Source organism: Apis cerana, linkage group LG7 (assembly GCF_029169275.1).
Source record: "Apis cerana isolate GH-2021 linkage group LG7, AcerK_1.0, whole genome shotgun sequence".
Taxonomy (NCBI): domain Eukaryota; kingdom Metazoa; phylum Arthropoda; class Insecta; order Hymenoptera; family Apidae; genus Apis; species Apis cerana.
Window position 1 is genome coordinate 8,831,892 of NC_083858.1, and position 16,991 is coordinate 8,848,882.

Sequence of the window (16,991 nt, forward strand, 5' to 3'; positions counted from 1 at the left end):
AGAATTGGAAAAACGTACAAAAAAAAAAAGAAAGAAAACGTTAAGAGTTTATTTATCAAGTTACGAACAATTGAATACGAAGCGAAACGCGAATAGAATGAGATATCCCTATCTCCGTCCCACCATCGTCTCGCTCCCATACGCTGTCTCGCTTCATCCAATCATACCGCGACTTGATAAATTGAATGCCTCAACCGACATTTTTCCATGCACCAACTTTCGCTCGTTTCTCTCGAAACTGTTCTAGGAACAGTATTAACATCCCCTATACAACATTCTCTATATTTATATATATATATATAACATTCGTAGAGACGAATCTTTGGACGCAGAGTTTTTGGCTTAAGGAAACGCGTGTTACCGAGTTTTCGAAACGGGCGACCTTCTTCTCCTCCTCCTCCTCCTCAATTGGTGCGCGCTCCGCCGCTGCCGGAAGTGGATATCGCGTGTATATACGTGGCTTAAGAGCAATAAAGGAGGGCCGGACTCGCCGAGCCGCCAAAAGAGAATGGGGAGAGACAGTCGTGCGGAGACCAAGAGCCGCGTCGGATCACGCAACGGAATCGCGAAATTCTCAGGAGCCACGTGACACGCGACAGAGGAGGAGGAGGAGGAGGACGATCGATCGTTTCCCTGTTTTTCTTTTTTTCTTTTCTCTCTCTCTCTCTCTCTCCCTTCCCTAGTTTCGATAATAACTAAGCCGCTTGGATTTCTAATATCGATCCCTTCCGCCCTGTTTCGCGCGGTTAACCGCGTACCTCGCCTCCCTTCTGCGAGGGAACCTCCGTAAAGGGAACTTCCAACCCCCCCGATAGTAGGAGCGAAAGTATCGTCGCGAGTTCACGTGTCACGCTCCGCTCTTTTTTTTTTTTTTTTTTTCCCTCCTTTCTCCCGTTTGGAAAGAAGAGTTTAAAGAGAAGTCGTCCCCGCGATGGCCGGCTGTTGTGCGAGTTGATAGAAAGTGGTATAAGCGGCGTGGAATGCTCGAGGAACGGTACATCGGTGTGTTCTAAACGATTGGTGAGTACGCAATGGAATAAAAATAACGTCGATATTTTTCTCGTTCGATATTCTCTTTTACCTGTGCACTCGATTCGTAAACAAGGGCCAACTATTTTATTAACGAAATATCAAATACGCACGTATATTTATTTTATTTTCAATCCAGATCTACCGCTCGCTATATTACATGTACTTTATCTATCATGTATCACGTATTCATATTGTAATTGTGTTGTTTCTGTTCCCTTTTCCTTTAGTTTAAGGGAGAATCCGGTTAGAATTAGGTGGAACACGTGAACGCGCAAGAACAACATACAAAGAAAATCGGGTTGAACCGGAACGAAACCCGATTTATCCGACTCGGTTTAGATTCGCGACCGAAACACGGTCAGTCGAGCTTATCGGCTCGGTTCATCCGTAACGCGACTTTACACGCAGGGATCGGTACATTGTTAGACGCCGGAGTAAATTCCTTGAATTCCACGGGACATGTGCGAACTGTTCTATTAATGTACCCATCACGGGTTCCCTTCTCTTTCCTCGGACGACCACGGCCGCGCACGCACCTCGATTCCCGCTCTTTCTCCGCTGCTGTTTTCTCCATACCCCTCTTCCCCTCCCACCTCTTTCACCCGGCGCCGCGCCGATGGAACAGGAGAGCCACGGTGTATTTAAACTTTCGTTCGAAGGGGAACACGAGGCGAATGCCTCGGCCCGGATGGACCCGTTCTCGCCTCGATGAAGAAGACACGGGACACCCGGTAAATGGGAACCCGCGTTTACGATATTCGTGAACGTCGAACGCAGTCTCGAGGATGGAGGAATGTAGAGATTGGTGATTGAACGAAGCTGGATAATTTTCTCTCTCTCTGTCTCTCTTTCGTGTATCAAAAAACGCGCAATGTTTCTAATTTGTTTTCTCATCATTTTTGTCTCGATTGAATTTTGTTTTTTTTTTTAATGTTGCGGTAAAATTTTAAGGATTTTTTAACTATTATACATCCTATCGTCTATATTTCAACGAAGTTTGTACATCGCTTTTTTGTAAAGAAGTTAATTGATAACTGAAGATCAGTTGCTAGATCATAAATGATTTAGTGTTTTATATTTAATTTTCATAGTATCTAAATTTTATAATTGTATAAAAGTTCCACTAAATGGTACGATAATACAATAATGCATGTATCTAATTAATTAGTACGTACACGGTTCAAAAGTTCGGATTTATTAAATTATATTTTTGAAACGAGAATCTTTTGTAAATATTACGAAAGTAATATATCACTTATAATATTTTAAAAATTTAAATAATAAAATCTTCCTAAACTTATTTAAATATAATCAATATAAATTTCCATGTTTTTATTCGAAATTCCGTATAATTCTTTCAAATTTTCAACGTACATGCACAACCATGTTGTACAGATACATTTTTCTAGCCTTTCTCTCCCATTTTTTTCTTCCATCTAGATTCTACGATTCCTGATGAAACCTGAAATAATATAACATTTTTTTTGTCTTCAACAGACTTCCCAAATTACAAATATTATTTTACATTTCCTATTAAAACAACGCGTATAATATCTAAACTAGTTGTTTACAACTTTGATACCGATGCTAAATAATATTCAAGTATTAGTATTCACAGATCTTTAAATGTGTTAAATTTGTTTGTAGTTGCTAGCCGATATCGAGCCGATATATTATTAACTGGCCGCTCTCGAGACCACAAATTTCGACAATGTTTTCCTTGGCAGATGCGATCGTTGAACACTGGTCTACCTGTGTCAGTGTTCGAATATTTTATATATGAAATTCGGAAACGTTATCGGCGACCGTGGAAACCGGCCAAGGAAAGATGTAACCGTGACAAATTTTTCCTTGGTCTTCGGCCACGCGTGCGGAAACCGCATAAACACGCCCCTCGTTTCTTCTTCGTTCTTCTGTTTTTGTCTTCTTTCAATCTCGAGTTACACAGTTATGTTACACTTTGTGCAGTGTCAAATGCGCGGAGTATGACGTCAAATGCAATTAGAGGTATTCGGAGGAAGAAGAGTTCGTTATGCGAGGTGAAGGTGGCTGTGATTGGAGCGCCAGGTGTCGGCAAAAGCGGTGAGTATGATGTTTTATCACGAATCTTGCTCCATCTCTTTGTTGCACTGTCTTTTGCCTGGGATCGAAAGAAATATTCACCTTTTTTTGATTAAAATTTAAGATACTCTCTTCTTTCGAAATATTTGAATTTTTTAAATACTTTTTACTGTTTCAAAGTTAAAAAAAACTCGTATATAAACTTTTCAGAGATCGAAAAATATATTAATTGAAAATTTTTAATAGCTTTCACTGTGAAAAATTAATTATTTTTATGTTAATATGCAAATTTCGATACACTTTTATATGTTTCGATGGAAGCCACGTTTCGGTGGGATTGTTGAAGAGTGAGAGGAAAATAGGGAATGTCTATTTTTGATTGGTGGCTGAAAGAGAGTATATTTATATTTCAAAAATTGAAGAAAGAAAAAGGTATCAGATTCCAAGATACATTATCGTTTTAATTTTAAAAAATTTCTTTTCTTCAAATCGTTTTCTTGATCTTCAAAAAGAAATCGAGTAAAATCGAAATTTTAATTTTCTCAATAATTTACTCAAAATATTTCCCGCTTTTTCCTTTTATTCACAAATTATGTAAAATTCGCTTTTACTTTCAACGCTGTTATTTTGTTTTCATCGGTTGACGTGCTTATAACGCGAGCGTTTTCATCTGCATTTTCACTTGACTCGCTTTCGTGAGCATGCTAATGCACGTGGTAACACTTAATTTTGTTTTTAACCATGACGATAACGAGCGTGACATTAACCATAATCTTCTCTGGATACAATATCTTGCAGACTCGCAGTCAGAAGATTAATTCGATTGAAGAAACGTTCTAAATGATCGTCAACAGTTTCTTGCAATGCATATGTATTATCATTATATTCGTATCTTTGCTTTGTAATATCGAAACGTATACGATATTATGATTGAAATTTAATTTTAACTTTGATTTTCCTTTCAAAGGAAAACTTTCGTCTTAATGTTAAAATAAATTATTAACCTTGACGTATATCATTCATGATAATCTTCATTTGCCTGACAAACATCGTTTTACACCATATTTTTTACAGGAAATTTTAAAAAAATTGCACAGAATGCACAGAAAATATGTAAAACTAAAAATATATAAAATGTTCAAATATTCGTTGAAACAGTTGATAACGAAACAACCCTTATTATTAGACTTTTTAGTAATTATAGTCTACTTTGTAATGAATTTTTACAATTTTATGAGCTTTGTATAAAATGTATAAATTGTAAAGTAAGAAATGAAGCAATCAGAAATAAAATAATCACAAATTTTAAATTTTCGTTTATTAATAGAAATATTATTAGCGATAAAACGTTCGATGAAACGTTCGATTGTTAAATTATTTCGAGCCCGCGCAAGAACGATCGAAAAAAAGAATCTCGAGTCCAATTAATTCAAGTACACATGTCCACGCGATAGATGTGTGTACGATAAACGTGGTTAGGACCCTGAGAGGAGCCAACCGCGCGTATTTTTGGTAATGGCACGTGTGAGGCATAGGTGAGTACATAATCGGTTAGGTCTCAGCAACGTTTCACACTGGCCGCAAAATATTCAATATAATTTAACAAATTTTATTATCGAAATTCCTTTGGATCGTCGTTTTACTACGAGCTATTAGATCCTGTCAATTTAAATGTTTTTAAATAAAATAAATAGACAGAAAGGAAACGATGAAATATATATATATATATGGTTTCCTATATGATTCAACGTTTTCGTTCGAACGTATTTTTAACTCGAACAAATAATTGCTCGATTCGTTGAAAGAAAGGGAATAAAGGCGATTCGTGTATTTGAGAATGATTCGTGCGAAGAATTGGCACGAGAATCGAACTTTTAATGATCCGTTCGAGGGAAAGCGTCCAAATGATGCTATTCGAATCCTTCGAACGTAAATACATCATCGATAAATTCGTCTCCCGAAACAAAACGAATTTTCAAACGGTCCTGTCGATCCAAAGATAAAGCGCATCCGTAAACATTTTGCATTTTGAAAATCTGCACTCCGGCATTGATTTTTTTTGCTATCTCGGAAACTCGGGAATTTTTCATTTTTACTTTATCAATCGCTTCGTCTCGATATAAAATTCTTTCTCCTTTCCTCTTGGAAATTTGCGCATCGATATTGCCAATACACCGGCCTCGATTCGAATCATTGTCTTCTCGAAGGTTGCTCGAATGAAACTCGCCCGCGTGGCGCTTATAAAGCGGGTCAACTTTACATTGTATTTAAGACGAAACACACCATGGTGACGTTTAACGTTGGTGCAAGGTTTTGTGGCGCCGTGGCAGGTTCGAGTTCGAGGTAAAAATAGTGTGGTGTGCCTCGAAGCGGGTCACTAGGCTGTAGCTCTCGTTTCTCTCGATTGGATCGCGATATGTCGGGGCGCGTGGTATCGTATCGTGCAAGATCGCGTACGTTTCCATATCAGAATGGAAATTGATTTTACTTCCTGGAAAATGGAGGGAAAGAGACTTGGAGGCTCGAAGAGGCTTGGTTATTTGTGTAAAACATACGTAAAAATCAATATCCATGCGATACTTTGAAAAAAAAAAAGAAAGAATTATTTGTATTTTTTTTTTTCGCAATCAGCTTGCGCCCCAAATAAATAATTCGAGCCGATCGAAATGGGACACACGACTGTAAGAAAATGTAGGTTGATTACTTTCTAACACACGTGTGTGCATGGAATTTGTATTGACGAATGCACAATCTAATACATGTCACGCTCGTAAACGTCTGTCACGTTTAGATGAGCGGAATAAAATACAGGTAAAGTAGAAAAGTTGAATATGAATACTAATAAAAATAAAATCGAATCGCGTGTATTGTTCCTCGTAACGTGTACATACGTCGTCCTTTATACCAAGTAATTCACGATCTCGTTTTCTATAATTAAATAGAATATAACGATTTAAAAAAAAAAAATTTCAATAACGCGTGTGTTCTTAAATTTCAGCATTGACAGTGAGATTTCTAACGAGGCGGTATATCGGGGAATATGATCACCAATCAGGTAAGGGACATCTCGATTTACAATTGGCGGCGTGCTCGCGATAAGATGCGGTCCCTCGATGCGGTATAAATTACAATGTGAATGGTACAATAGAATGACGCATTTTTTTGAAAAATTGCCAGCAACTGGTGTGCCACCTCGGGGACCGTGTATACTCGGCCTGCGCATACTTTGGTCGTCCGCGTCTGATCTAAATTTATCGAAGACGAATTTGACACTAGAGACAGGACGGATACTAATGCGAGGTTGATATTCGAAGAAAAACTTCTTCTTTTGTACAAATAGAGAGGCGCGGGTAGGGGGAGGGAATAAGCAGTTTCCTCTAGCGAGCACGTGCTTGAATCGAGATCTAAAACTAGACTGTACTGGAAAGATCTACTTAACGGCCAAGACGGTTACCTGATCTCTCTGTTGCAACGAGTTTTAGCGATGAAAATTTATTATGTAATTTTTCCTCGTCGCATCGAGGATGTCGAGCATCGAATCGTGTACATATCTATAACGTGTCATTGGTGTTAACAAATTTCTCTTTCTTCCTGCCAATTTTCATTTATTCTATTTTCTTCTTCTTCTTCTTCTTCTTTTTTTTTTAGAGAACAGATACAAACACGAGGTGTTAGTCGATGGCGAGCCCATCCTCTTCGAAATTTTGGACACCTGCCCGAAGGTAATACTTTTATCGATGATCAAAGAGATTCGAGTCAAATGGTTTCATTAACAAACGAAAATTAAAAATATCCTTTTCTTCTATTCCATTTACAGAGCGAGGACGAGCTACCTTCTACGGAAACTGTACAATGGGCGGATGGATTACTTTTAGTCTATTCGATAACCGATAGGGGCTCTTTCAATTTCGTGAGGAAAGCGAAAGAAACTTTGGCGGTGGTTGATCCCGAAGCCGCTATGCCTCTTGCCCTGGTCGGGAACAAAGCCGATATGGTACACTTGAGACAAGTTAGCACCGAAGAAGGAGAAATACTGGCGAAGGATTTTGAATGTTGGTTTAGCGAAGTATCTGCCGCGGAGCAGGTATGTTTTTCTAATTTTCTTATCTAAATTTAAGATCTTTTTTGTACGTGAACTTTCTTGTAAACACGTTTCTCCAGGTCACACAAGTTGCCGAATCTTTCCACGAATTGTGTCGAGAGGTTCTGGCAGCAAGAAGAAGGAATAAACAATCTTTATTGGATAGAATGCTTGGTAGCAAAGCAACGCGTGCTTATTCACGAGGTAAAAGTGATTCAGCGCTTCCGAAAGATTAATATATAATATATATATATATATATAAAATTATACATTTTTACTTATACGTATATCGTTTCGTACAATTTATATTATATACAAATTTTATAAAAGAATCGTTTTTAAGGAAATTTACGATGTAATCTTATGGATCAAAAGTAAACAGCACATAGTTTATTATATATGTGTGTGTACTCGATTATTGAAAGTTTAAGTACCAAAGATTTATGTAGCATTGTGTAATAATGTTTTTGATTTATATGATATTATATTATATAAATGATATGTAATACATAAATTTTAGAGATTCATATTTCAATATTTTATCAACGTGTAAACAAAGAGTTTTTTAATACATTCTCTCGTGTTTTCTAATGGAAAATTTTATAGTTTTAGTATGAATTAATCTATGTAAAAATTTAATGCAATATATAAAGTATTTAAGTCAAAATTTCATATTTTATCGTGTTATAACATATAAAAATTGTATAATTTGTTCATTTTGTAAGGCTGATTACAAATATGTAACCTATGTGAGTATAGTTTAGACAGATATAAAAACATAAAATAATTAATCTATATTTATTTTGTACTTATAATGAAATTATGACAATAAATATTTTACTTATTTATTATATCACTGTGATATGTAACACTAAAAAATCTTAACTTCAAAATAGAAGATTTTTCTTATTTAATAATATTCACGTAATAAAACATTTTTAGCTCTTTAACATTGAGTCATAGATTCACTTTATATACAAAATTAGAGAAATATTTACTTTGTATCGTCGTATGTTTCTAAAACATCTGCTAAATGTTCATTATCTCTTGGTTTTTTAAATTGTTTTCTTTTACTAATAGGTTTTTTTCGTTTAATCGGAGCAGGTTTTTTAGGACCATGATCTTGCATAGATCGTATTCCTTGCTTCTCTAAATACTCATCGATTTTTTGATCATCCATTGCATCTACTGCAACAGATCTCCATAATTTTTGAAATTCGTCATCTATTGGAAATTGTGCAGTCTTATCATTATAAAATACTATCTTTTTTTTATCTAAAGGTCTTGTTATAAATAATATTTCATTTTGTAGACTCTGAAATTGATAAATTCTTATAAAAATTGCTGTCATATTATACACAGTATCTGTCGATAGTATCAGAATTATCGCATTTATATTTACCTTTAAATGTTTATCACAGTGAGGCAGACTTTCTTGTATATCTTCTAATAATATTCCACCAAGCCCTTTTAAATCTTGTTGCTTTAATAATCTTAAGAGAGATTTCTTATCTTTAATTTTATACATAGCTTTAAATACAAATCTACCATCTGAAGTTACTTCTATCTTTGGATTTTTAACAAGAGCTTCCGTTTGAAGCCATTGTTTCACCTAATATAAAATTATGTATTTTTATACATTCATATGACATTAATATATTATCAAATTTACCTTTGATCCAACATCTAATTGATTTGTTTCATCTAAAATTTCTTCTAATGTTAAAGGATGATCATCTCCTTCTTGATGCCTAGCTTTCATATGTTTTACAATTTTAGCTAGAACACCAAATTTATATTGCGTACTACCAGACATAGTTTTATAATTAACCATATCCAGTTTTGGTCCATTAGACACAGATGATGGTTTAGGTTTTTTCTTAAAAGGTTCATCTCGTATATCTTTTTCTTGTTCCTTTCTTTTCTTTTCTATCCTGCAAAAATAAAGCTTATGACTTGCTATTGTATCGAAGGTTATGTTCGTATAGGTTATGTTCAAAATTTACATATAATTACATACATATAATTCAATCGAAATATTTAGATTAAATTCCGAATATTAAAATAACAGAATGTTTTATATTCCATATATATTTTAAACATAATTTCTACTTTTTGTAAAGATAAGTATGTTTCTGTAAACTTAGAGGTTAAGAAAGAAAAACCATAAATAATATTTACGTTGGTGTAGTAAGAGCTTTTTTTTTAAAGAGCTCTCGTTCTCGAAGTAATGCTGGATCCATTGTATTATAAAATTTAAATTATATAAATTTTAAAATCCTTTTTTCGTATATTTTAATGAACTGTCACTTTTGCCACATTCTAAACGAATGCTCTACCAATCAGAGATTCTCAGTTACCGTTATATTCGTACACTAAGTAAATGAATTTTACTGCGCATGCGCCTACGTGTTTTCGATTAATCGTTTCATAATTGAATTATTGAATCGTTTGACGATTTCAAATATCGAAATACGGTGGCACGAATAAAGTCAAACGGTACAGTGAAACGTGTGCAGTGTCTATAAACCGAAAAAATCGTATATTTATAAATTATATATTTAATATTTGTATAAATTATATTAAATTATACGTGATTTTTGTTTCTGTGAACAAGTGAACATTGATATTGTGATAATCTTATTTGTATAAATAAGATATTCGTGACTCGATCTCGTGAATCTGTCGATCTCTCAGCCACGCCATTATATATTCGATGAAATCCAAGCTAATCACTTAAAATTTGTAATTCGAATTCGATATTGATCGTTGCAATGAATTTATTTTATGATTTTATACAAGTGTGAAGGTTTTCTATGATGAATAGATAGTAATTTTCAAATGTGTTCCTCTCATCCTAATATTTATGATATTTTACGAGCTATACAATTGGCTTCCTTTGCTTCATGATTTTATGAACGCCGCGTTCATAAAAGGATAAAGCAACCACTGCTTTAAAAACAGTTTCTTTCACATGTGTAAAAAAAGGGGATAGAAAGAATACATTGTTCTCATTGCTTAAGGTAAAAATTTAACTTTTATATAAAACGAGGATTGACGTGTTTATTTTATCACATATTATACGATCATTCTATTTTATCTACGTTTTATTTCTATAGAGTCCATATAAAGTTTCATTTTATTAATTTTAGAGTCTCTATTTTCTCTTATTGATCGTTTACGTACCAATATATTTCAATTTTCTAAATTCGTAAATAAATTTTTCTCCTATTTTATAATCTAGTTGTAATCTAGTCTATAACTATAATCTAGTCTCTTTTTCATAAATTTCCCATAATGCATGTAAAATTACCAACTTTGAACATGCATGTAAATTTTTATTCCCGCGTTAAAATTCGTAATATGCATTTGGACAAACTTTGTAATTCTCCCAAAAGCAATCACGATTTAATCAAACGTATAAACGAAACGTATCGTAAGAAATCACTGGCGGCATACACGCATACATTGTGATCGTCAACGATATAGGGGTGGAAGCAAAACAATTGTTCGGTAACGTAAACATCATTCCAAGCAGATTTGCAGCGCGTCATGATGTTTACATTCGATAACCCGTTCCATAACTTGTTATCACTTTCTCACCTAGGAACGTTCCCGTTTCTATCGCGCGCATTCATTCGATTTTTTTCATTTCTTTTGTACCGACCGAGCAACATGACCGGGCGTGCATCGGTATCCGCGACAGAAAGTAACAGGAAATGCCGTACATAGGGAACGCGCGCGGTGCGCTCCGATCGTAACATGCGCGTGAAGCGTGCGCTTCAAGCTCGTGAACAGAGATAGAAGAAGAGGGAAAAAGCAGTTACAGGAGTGAGAGAGGGTGTACGTGGCAGGGTTGGTTGGTGGAGATGGCACGGAGACCGGGATCTGCAAGCAAGGAGAGCGGCAGAGGGCGGAGGAGGAGGGAGGAAGAGAGGATAGGGAAGAGAAGGGTGGTAGGGCTGGTTAAATGACGGCTAGTTGGTGGCGCGGGGATGAGCGGGCGGCTGGTGCGTGGAAGAGAGGGATGCTGGGGCGGTTCAAGCGAGATCGAGTTCACGCCAAGTGAAGTACGGCAGTTTGTGTCAGACCACGGAGCACGGAAGATGCTCCCGGTTGTTTACGGAACGGGTGGACCACCCTCGTCGCGGTGGCGGCGCCGCGCCACTATTTTTCTCGGTTCCGGGTCTGGAAACACCAGAAACATCGCGAATTCTTCTTGGATCATCAAGCCAATATCCACTGCCACCGTGATGACCACCGCTTTGGGCCTTTTAATGGTATTGCTGCCTGCGGCGTATCCGGAGAAGATCTCCATCGGTGAGTGTGGTTCAAATAGTGTACTATCGTTGATCGAATTTCGCGAAATTCGCGAAATGGCCATGAAAGCCACGAAAGAGGAACGAACGAGTGGGTGCAAGGAACGTTTTGCGACCAACGTTCTAACGGTTATGGAGGGTTGTTGCACTCGACTCGACCTGTATGTGTCTATTCAACGATGGATGGAAGTAAATACTCTCTGTTCTTGATGCACAGTTGCTACCGTTCGCGTGAAAGCATCTGCACATGATTCTCTTTGACGTTGTGAGAGGGGGGAATATGGGAGGGATCGTCGGTCGTGTAAATAACGCATTTTTCATGAGGACGAACGATCATCGTCGTTTCTAGAAACGCGATTGCTTCGCGTTTGATACGTGTATTTGTTTTTTATGAAAATACACGTAACCGTAATAAAGTAAACAGTTATTCAGGTAGAGATGAAACGGTGTTGTTTTAACTCGCTATGCTATTTCTAGAAAGGGCAAATGAAAATCTTTAATGTTACGGTAGTTTGTTATGATTTTTCGAAGAAACTATCGTTGCAATTGTGAGAGGAAGTGTTTTTAGAGTCGTACATTAAGAACATTCGAATATTTATGGACAAGGTTGTTATGATGCGTCATACGAGAATTGCGTATCTTTAGGAGTCTCAAATAATAAAAATATCAGTTTAATTACTTTTTCATGCACGTGAAATAATATGAGCAATATTCGTATTTCATATCAATACTACGCAAATATATTCCTATGATAGACGTGGTTATTTCTAGCTATTCTTTTTTCTTTCTTTCTTTCATTAAATAAATACACGCGCATTTTTTACGAATAGATAGGTTTGAATAAACCATCTGATAGGAAAATCGTGAATGCAAACTCGCGATAAAAGTGGCACGGTTGTTCAATTCATCATTGATTACATTTCTGGTTGGAATAACTGCGAGCATGAAAATATTCATTATTTATCCAACCGTTCTTCGTCAAAAAAGATAACGAGAGGGAGCGTGTTTTCAAAGCCTCGGGTATTTATCCGACGTCATAACCGGCAGTCTATTTTTCCAATCTTTTGTCAATCAAAATTACCGCTTTGCTATCCGCGTATTCAAATTCAATAATCAAATGTTACATATTGATTGTATACACAAATCCTTCTTGTATTCCGACACGGTTAAATTAATTCGGTTCAATCTTTATTTCAAACTCTCCCAGACTTAATTAAAACGAGTCCAAAGTTATTTCACATAACACAGCGGCAACCTTAATATTAATTCTGCCACCGAGTGACGCCATCACGCATATGCGCATCTGGAAACTCAACTTTGACTCGTACAAAGTATGAGCGCGATTGAAAATAACGTAACGATGAAAATATTAATATATTGTTATTTATTATAATCTCTTCTCTTTCGTCCCATCTTTCTTCTCCTACTTCTCATATCTTTCTTATATCTTCTCTCTCTTTTTTTCCATCCTACCCGACAACTTTCCCGCGAGAGATTTAAAATCGGTCGTGAAAATCGTCCAGCATCGTGGAAAACCGTGATATTCGGTTAAAAGCCACCGGTAAGGATTATCGTCAATGCGGCTCAACGTAACGCCAGAACGTTGTCGAGAAAAATGACTAGGGGAGAAAGATAGAGAGGAAACTGTCGTGGCCTCGTGAGGTAAGACGCAGAAAGGACAAGAGACGAGAGATGCCGTGAGGAGGTGGATAACGTAACGGAGAAAGTGGGCGCGAGAGGAGGGCGAACAAATGCAGAAACAGGGGTTGGGCGGGTGGATAAGAGGGTACGAGTGAAGTGGAAAGAAGGCGAGACAGAATAAGACGGAGAATGGCGGAGAGAGGAGGGGAGGGGATAAGAGAAAGAGAAAGGGAGGAAGAACGTTGAGCGAGGAGTGAATGATGAATGCCTATAGAAATATCGGTGTCCTTTTTCCCCGCCCGCGTATAGTATGCAATAGAGAGAAAGAGAGAGAGAGAGAGAAAGAGAGAACTACCGGTTAAGTCGACGAAAAGACGAGGGAGGAAGTCGTGGCACGAGAGATGGTGGTGACGAGGACGAGGATAGTTGGAAGGTTCGTTCGCCTTGGCAAGTTATACTTTCTTTGCTACTCGAAGGCCACTCTCTCTCTCTCTCTACTGCCACCACTCGCTCTGTATATTTTTATGCGGAATTATGCGAAAACTCGTGGCGAAAATATATCAACGCGTCATCGGTACTTGACCTCGCTTACGATCTCTCTCTATGTCGTTCTTCGTTCGTCTTCGTGGATCGCGACACGAGATAATTTTTCCATTTCTGGTCGATTTCTTATTGCACAATATAAAATCGAATCTTTTTTTTTTTAAATCGTTCTAAAATTTCGAGTAGGTTTGTGCGGTTCATGATAGTCTTCTTATTAAAAAGTCTTCGCTTTTTTTTATATTTTTTATTTAACTTAGCAACGTGGATAATTTTTGCTATAATTTTAACTCATTTACTTTTTATAAAAGTAATGTGATAAGGATGGACAATTGTAAAGCTGTTGTTCGTCGATAGTTCTTTTTATGTACGATTAAATCTAATATCCTGTATGTATAATCCTATTAAAATTTAATTCTGACCATATCCTTTCTATCCTTCTAATAACGGAATAATGATGGACTAATTGCCTTCGACGATCCCTCTAAATTCATTATTGTTAGAATATATATTAGGTATTTCACATAATGGTTTTAGAAAACCTATATTAATCTATGTAGAAAAATTTGCAAAATCATAGAGCAAAATCAATGAAATTTCATCTGATTTTTTTTTCGTCTTTTTAAATACAATTTAAAGAAGAATTTACAATTTACAATTCCCAGACAAAATTATATTTAAAAAATGAAAAAACGAAATTTTACAGATTGATTTAAAACCCTTCTCTAATAAAAAAATTATTAGTTTACGCATATATAAGTATTCGTTAAATTTTCGATGTGGTCAATTTTCTTCTGGTTCTGTAAATTCTCTGGATTGAAACGTGCTTCGATATGGTCACTACAACCTTGTCAACATTTGAACATTTATATATCAACAACCGATCGTTATTATTTAAAATTTCCAAGCAGCATTCGCTTCGCTGATACGTGTACAACAAATACGTCATATCAAAAAAAAAAAAAAAAAAAAAGAAAGAAAAAAGAGACTGCAGTATTAAAAAATTGCATTTTAACCAACTTTTCCTCCAATTCGGATTGTTTTCATTTTTTATTTAACTCGTTACTTGTTTTCATCCGTCAAAATATCCAAATATTCTTCCTCTCGCGATAATTATAATTTCGTTCATCGCGTTCAGAGCATTCTAATTAAAATAAAATAAAGCACACGTCGCGTAGATATGTCCTCCTTGCCACCGATGGTGTGACGTTATATACGCATCCCTGGACGGATAAAATTATTTTTCCAGGGATCATTAGCGTACACTTTCGAATTCTAGGGGAGGAATTTCGGTCGTCGGGAGGGAAAGCTCGCTGGAGATTCTTTTTTTTCAAACGTGGAGTGCGTGGTGGCTGGAATCGCGGTCAAGGTTCAACGGTAAAGAGGAGTGAGATTTTTTTAAACAGTTGAACTTAATTGCGAATTTTACTTACGTCGTGCTTACGACGTTCTTACGCTGATGAACAAAGAAGACGAAAAAATTCCATTACACTCACTTGCGGCAGCCACCTCCTGCCTTTTCACCTTCCCTACGCTTTTAATGTTTTATTTTTCAGACCTATTTTGCCGTCGTCCGTAACATTTCCACGAGCTCGTTCAATTCAACCCACTTCCTTTGACAGGGCCTTTTATAGTTAGATCCCGGTTAGATCCTACAATTAGTCAGAATTCTAAAATTAAGACCATCGCATCCTAATAGTAGTAGAGCCGAGACTTTATTTATATTGAAAAACGTATGCGTTATACAGCGCTGTATGCAAACGCTTCAAACGTGATCTATCGACTTGATTCGAAAAGATCGTGCACAAAGGAACCTCATACGTTAACTCCAATTTGTTCGAACGAGATTGATAAAATACAATAATTCTGGCAAACGGCATCGTTGAAACATTGAAAAATTAACTTTGATCTTTTAATATTGTTATTATTTGATAGCCTGGATATCGTATATGTGGATGACAATCAATAATGTTTCTTCTTTTGTGTCTTTCAACTTTTGAAATTTGTTAAAAGCATTTATTAAGACGTATCTCCAATAGTATATCGCTATTGCAAATTTTCGAAACGTGTTTTATTCCTAGATTTTTATAGAAAGATCTTAGTTATTCTTCTTAAGTTCTCTTCTAAATTTCTACCCTAGAATCGAATTTTTTCAATCTTTAACAATCGTTTATTTTTTACAAAACGTGACTTCTCGTGACACCCATTATCACATCCCAATTTTCCAGATTCGCTCCGTTATAGAATCAACGCGATCACACTTTTCAAACGCGTAAACGTTTCTTTTCGCGCGCGGTACGAGTCGACCCACTTGACGAATGCGAGGAACTCCGCGTTATATTTCACAATGAGCGCGAATCTCGGTTGAGAATCGAACGAGAATTCCAAAAATTCCCGTGTAATCCCAGCCAATGCGAGACACGAGGCGAGGCGAGGCGAATTATAGAGCGGTTCTTCCTCGAATCTCTGCTTCGGCGAAATGGAATTAGAACGGGCGTGGAGTGGTCGAGCGTTTGATTCGTTGGAAGACAGAAAATTTCCGTCTTCCAGCTATGCTGCACGCCGGTTGCCAAGTAGCATCTCGAGCGACGCGGGCAAAGGCAGGACGCCTTTGTGAAGGAAGATAGCGGTACCTACCACTCAAGCGACCTGCCGTCCGACTAATGCGATTAATAGCGCGCCGCTATCAGACAAGGGAGACAGGGTTGCCTCCGTATCGTCGTGTTCATCGTCGAAGAATTTGCCTGTCGCTGCTAAAGCGCGCGCGTCGGGACGAAATCGAATTTTAACGCATTCCGTGGCTGAGGAATTAGCGATCGAGGAAAAAAAAAGAAGAAACTTTACGAAGAAAGTTTCATTGTGAATTATTTAGTGAATTCCTTTTCCTTTTTATCGGAAGTTTTTGAGGAAGTATTTCGATATTGGTATTATACGATTGAAAATGAAACGTATTTTCAATTCCAAAAATTAAAAACTTTTCTTTATGATCTTAAATCTCTATTAATATTTCTCGAATAAATTTCTGAATAAATAGATGAATATCTCTCATCTATAAAGTCTCTCATATATAAAATATACGGAATATACTTATATAAAATATTTTTCCTCTATGGATCTATTAGACTCCAAATATCACAAATTTGATCGTTACGTTAATTCGTGGCACATAGTTATTCCTCGCAAAAGGTTTGGCATTCTGTGCGATTCTGCGAATGTCTCGGGATACCGTGGATGCCAATTTATTATTCGCATAATCGGGCGCAATCGGGCCGCGTTATTCGCCGGCCGTGTAATGCGAGACTGGCTCGGCTGTGTTT

General features: G+C 36.6%; 4 protein-coding genes across 10 annotated transcripts in view; 2 read left to right on the forward strand and 2 right to left on the reverse strand.

Annotated features, from left to right (window-relative positions):
* LOC114577732 (uncharacterized) overlaps positions 1-16,991 on the reverse strand; it is a 444,442-nt gene that overhangs the window by 46,013 nt on the left and 381,438 nt on the right. The window lies entirely within an intron of this gene.
* LOC107999430 (ras-related and estrogen-regulated growth inhibitor) lies at positions 473-8,025 on the forward strand. Of its 3 annotated transcripts, none has more exons than XM_028667457.2 (6): positions 473-1,837; positions 3,001-3,114; positions 6,092-6,148; positions 6,742-6,815; positions 6,911-7,177; positions 7,255-8,025. In XM_028667457.2, the coding sequence occupies exons 1-6, from the start codon at positions 1,768-1,770 to the stop codon at positions 7,408-7,410; spliced, it is 738 nt and encodes a 245-aa protein (XP_028523258.1). In that variant the 5' UTR covers positions 473-1,767; the 3' UTR covers positions 7,411-8,025. The 3 variants fall into 3 exon arrangements, with proteins under 3 accessions (XP_028523258.1, XP_016914758.1, XP_028523259.1); XM_017059269.3 differs by having other exon boundaries at positions 473-1,020; XM_028667458.2 differs by having other exon boundaries at positions 1,743-1,763.
* On the reverse strand, positions 7,959-9,631 carry LOC107999429 (transcription initiation factor IIE subunit beta). 3 transcript variants are annotated; one of them, XM_062077128.1, is made up of 4 exons: positions 9,195-9,598; positions 8,847-9,108; positions 8,577-8,786; positions 7,959-8,489 (listed from the first exon to the last, which is right to left on the reverse strand). In XM_062077128.1, coding segments are annotated over exons 1-4 (795 nt in total). In that variant the 5' UTR covers positions 9,197-9,598; the 3' UTR covers positions 7,959-8,168. The 3 variants fall into 3 exon arrangements, with proteins under 3 accessions (XP_061933112.1, XP_016914757.1, XP_061933111.1); XM_017059268.3 differs by having other exon boundaries at positions 9,356-9,587; XM_062077127.1 differs by having other exon boundaries at positions 7,959-8,786; positions 9,356-9,631.
* LOC107999292 (glutamate receptor 1) overlaps positions 10,482-16,991 on the forward strand; it is a 264,212-nt gene continuing 257,702 nt past the window's right edge. The window contains exon 1 of one of the 2 annotated variants that reach the window (XM_062077062.1): positions 10,482-11,494. In XM_062077062.1, the coding sequence (XP_061933046.1) occupies positions 11,170-11,494 (325 nt within the window). In that variant the 5' untranslated portion in view covers positions 10,482-11,169. The remainder of the gene's footprint in view (positions 11,495-16,991) is intronic. The other variant, XM_062077063.1, reaches the window with a different exon arrangement.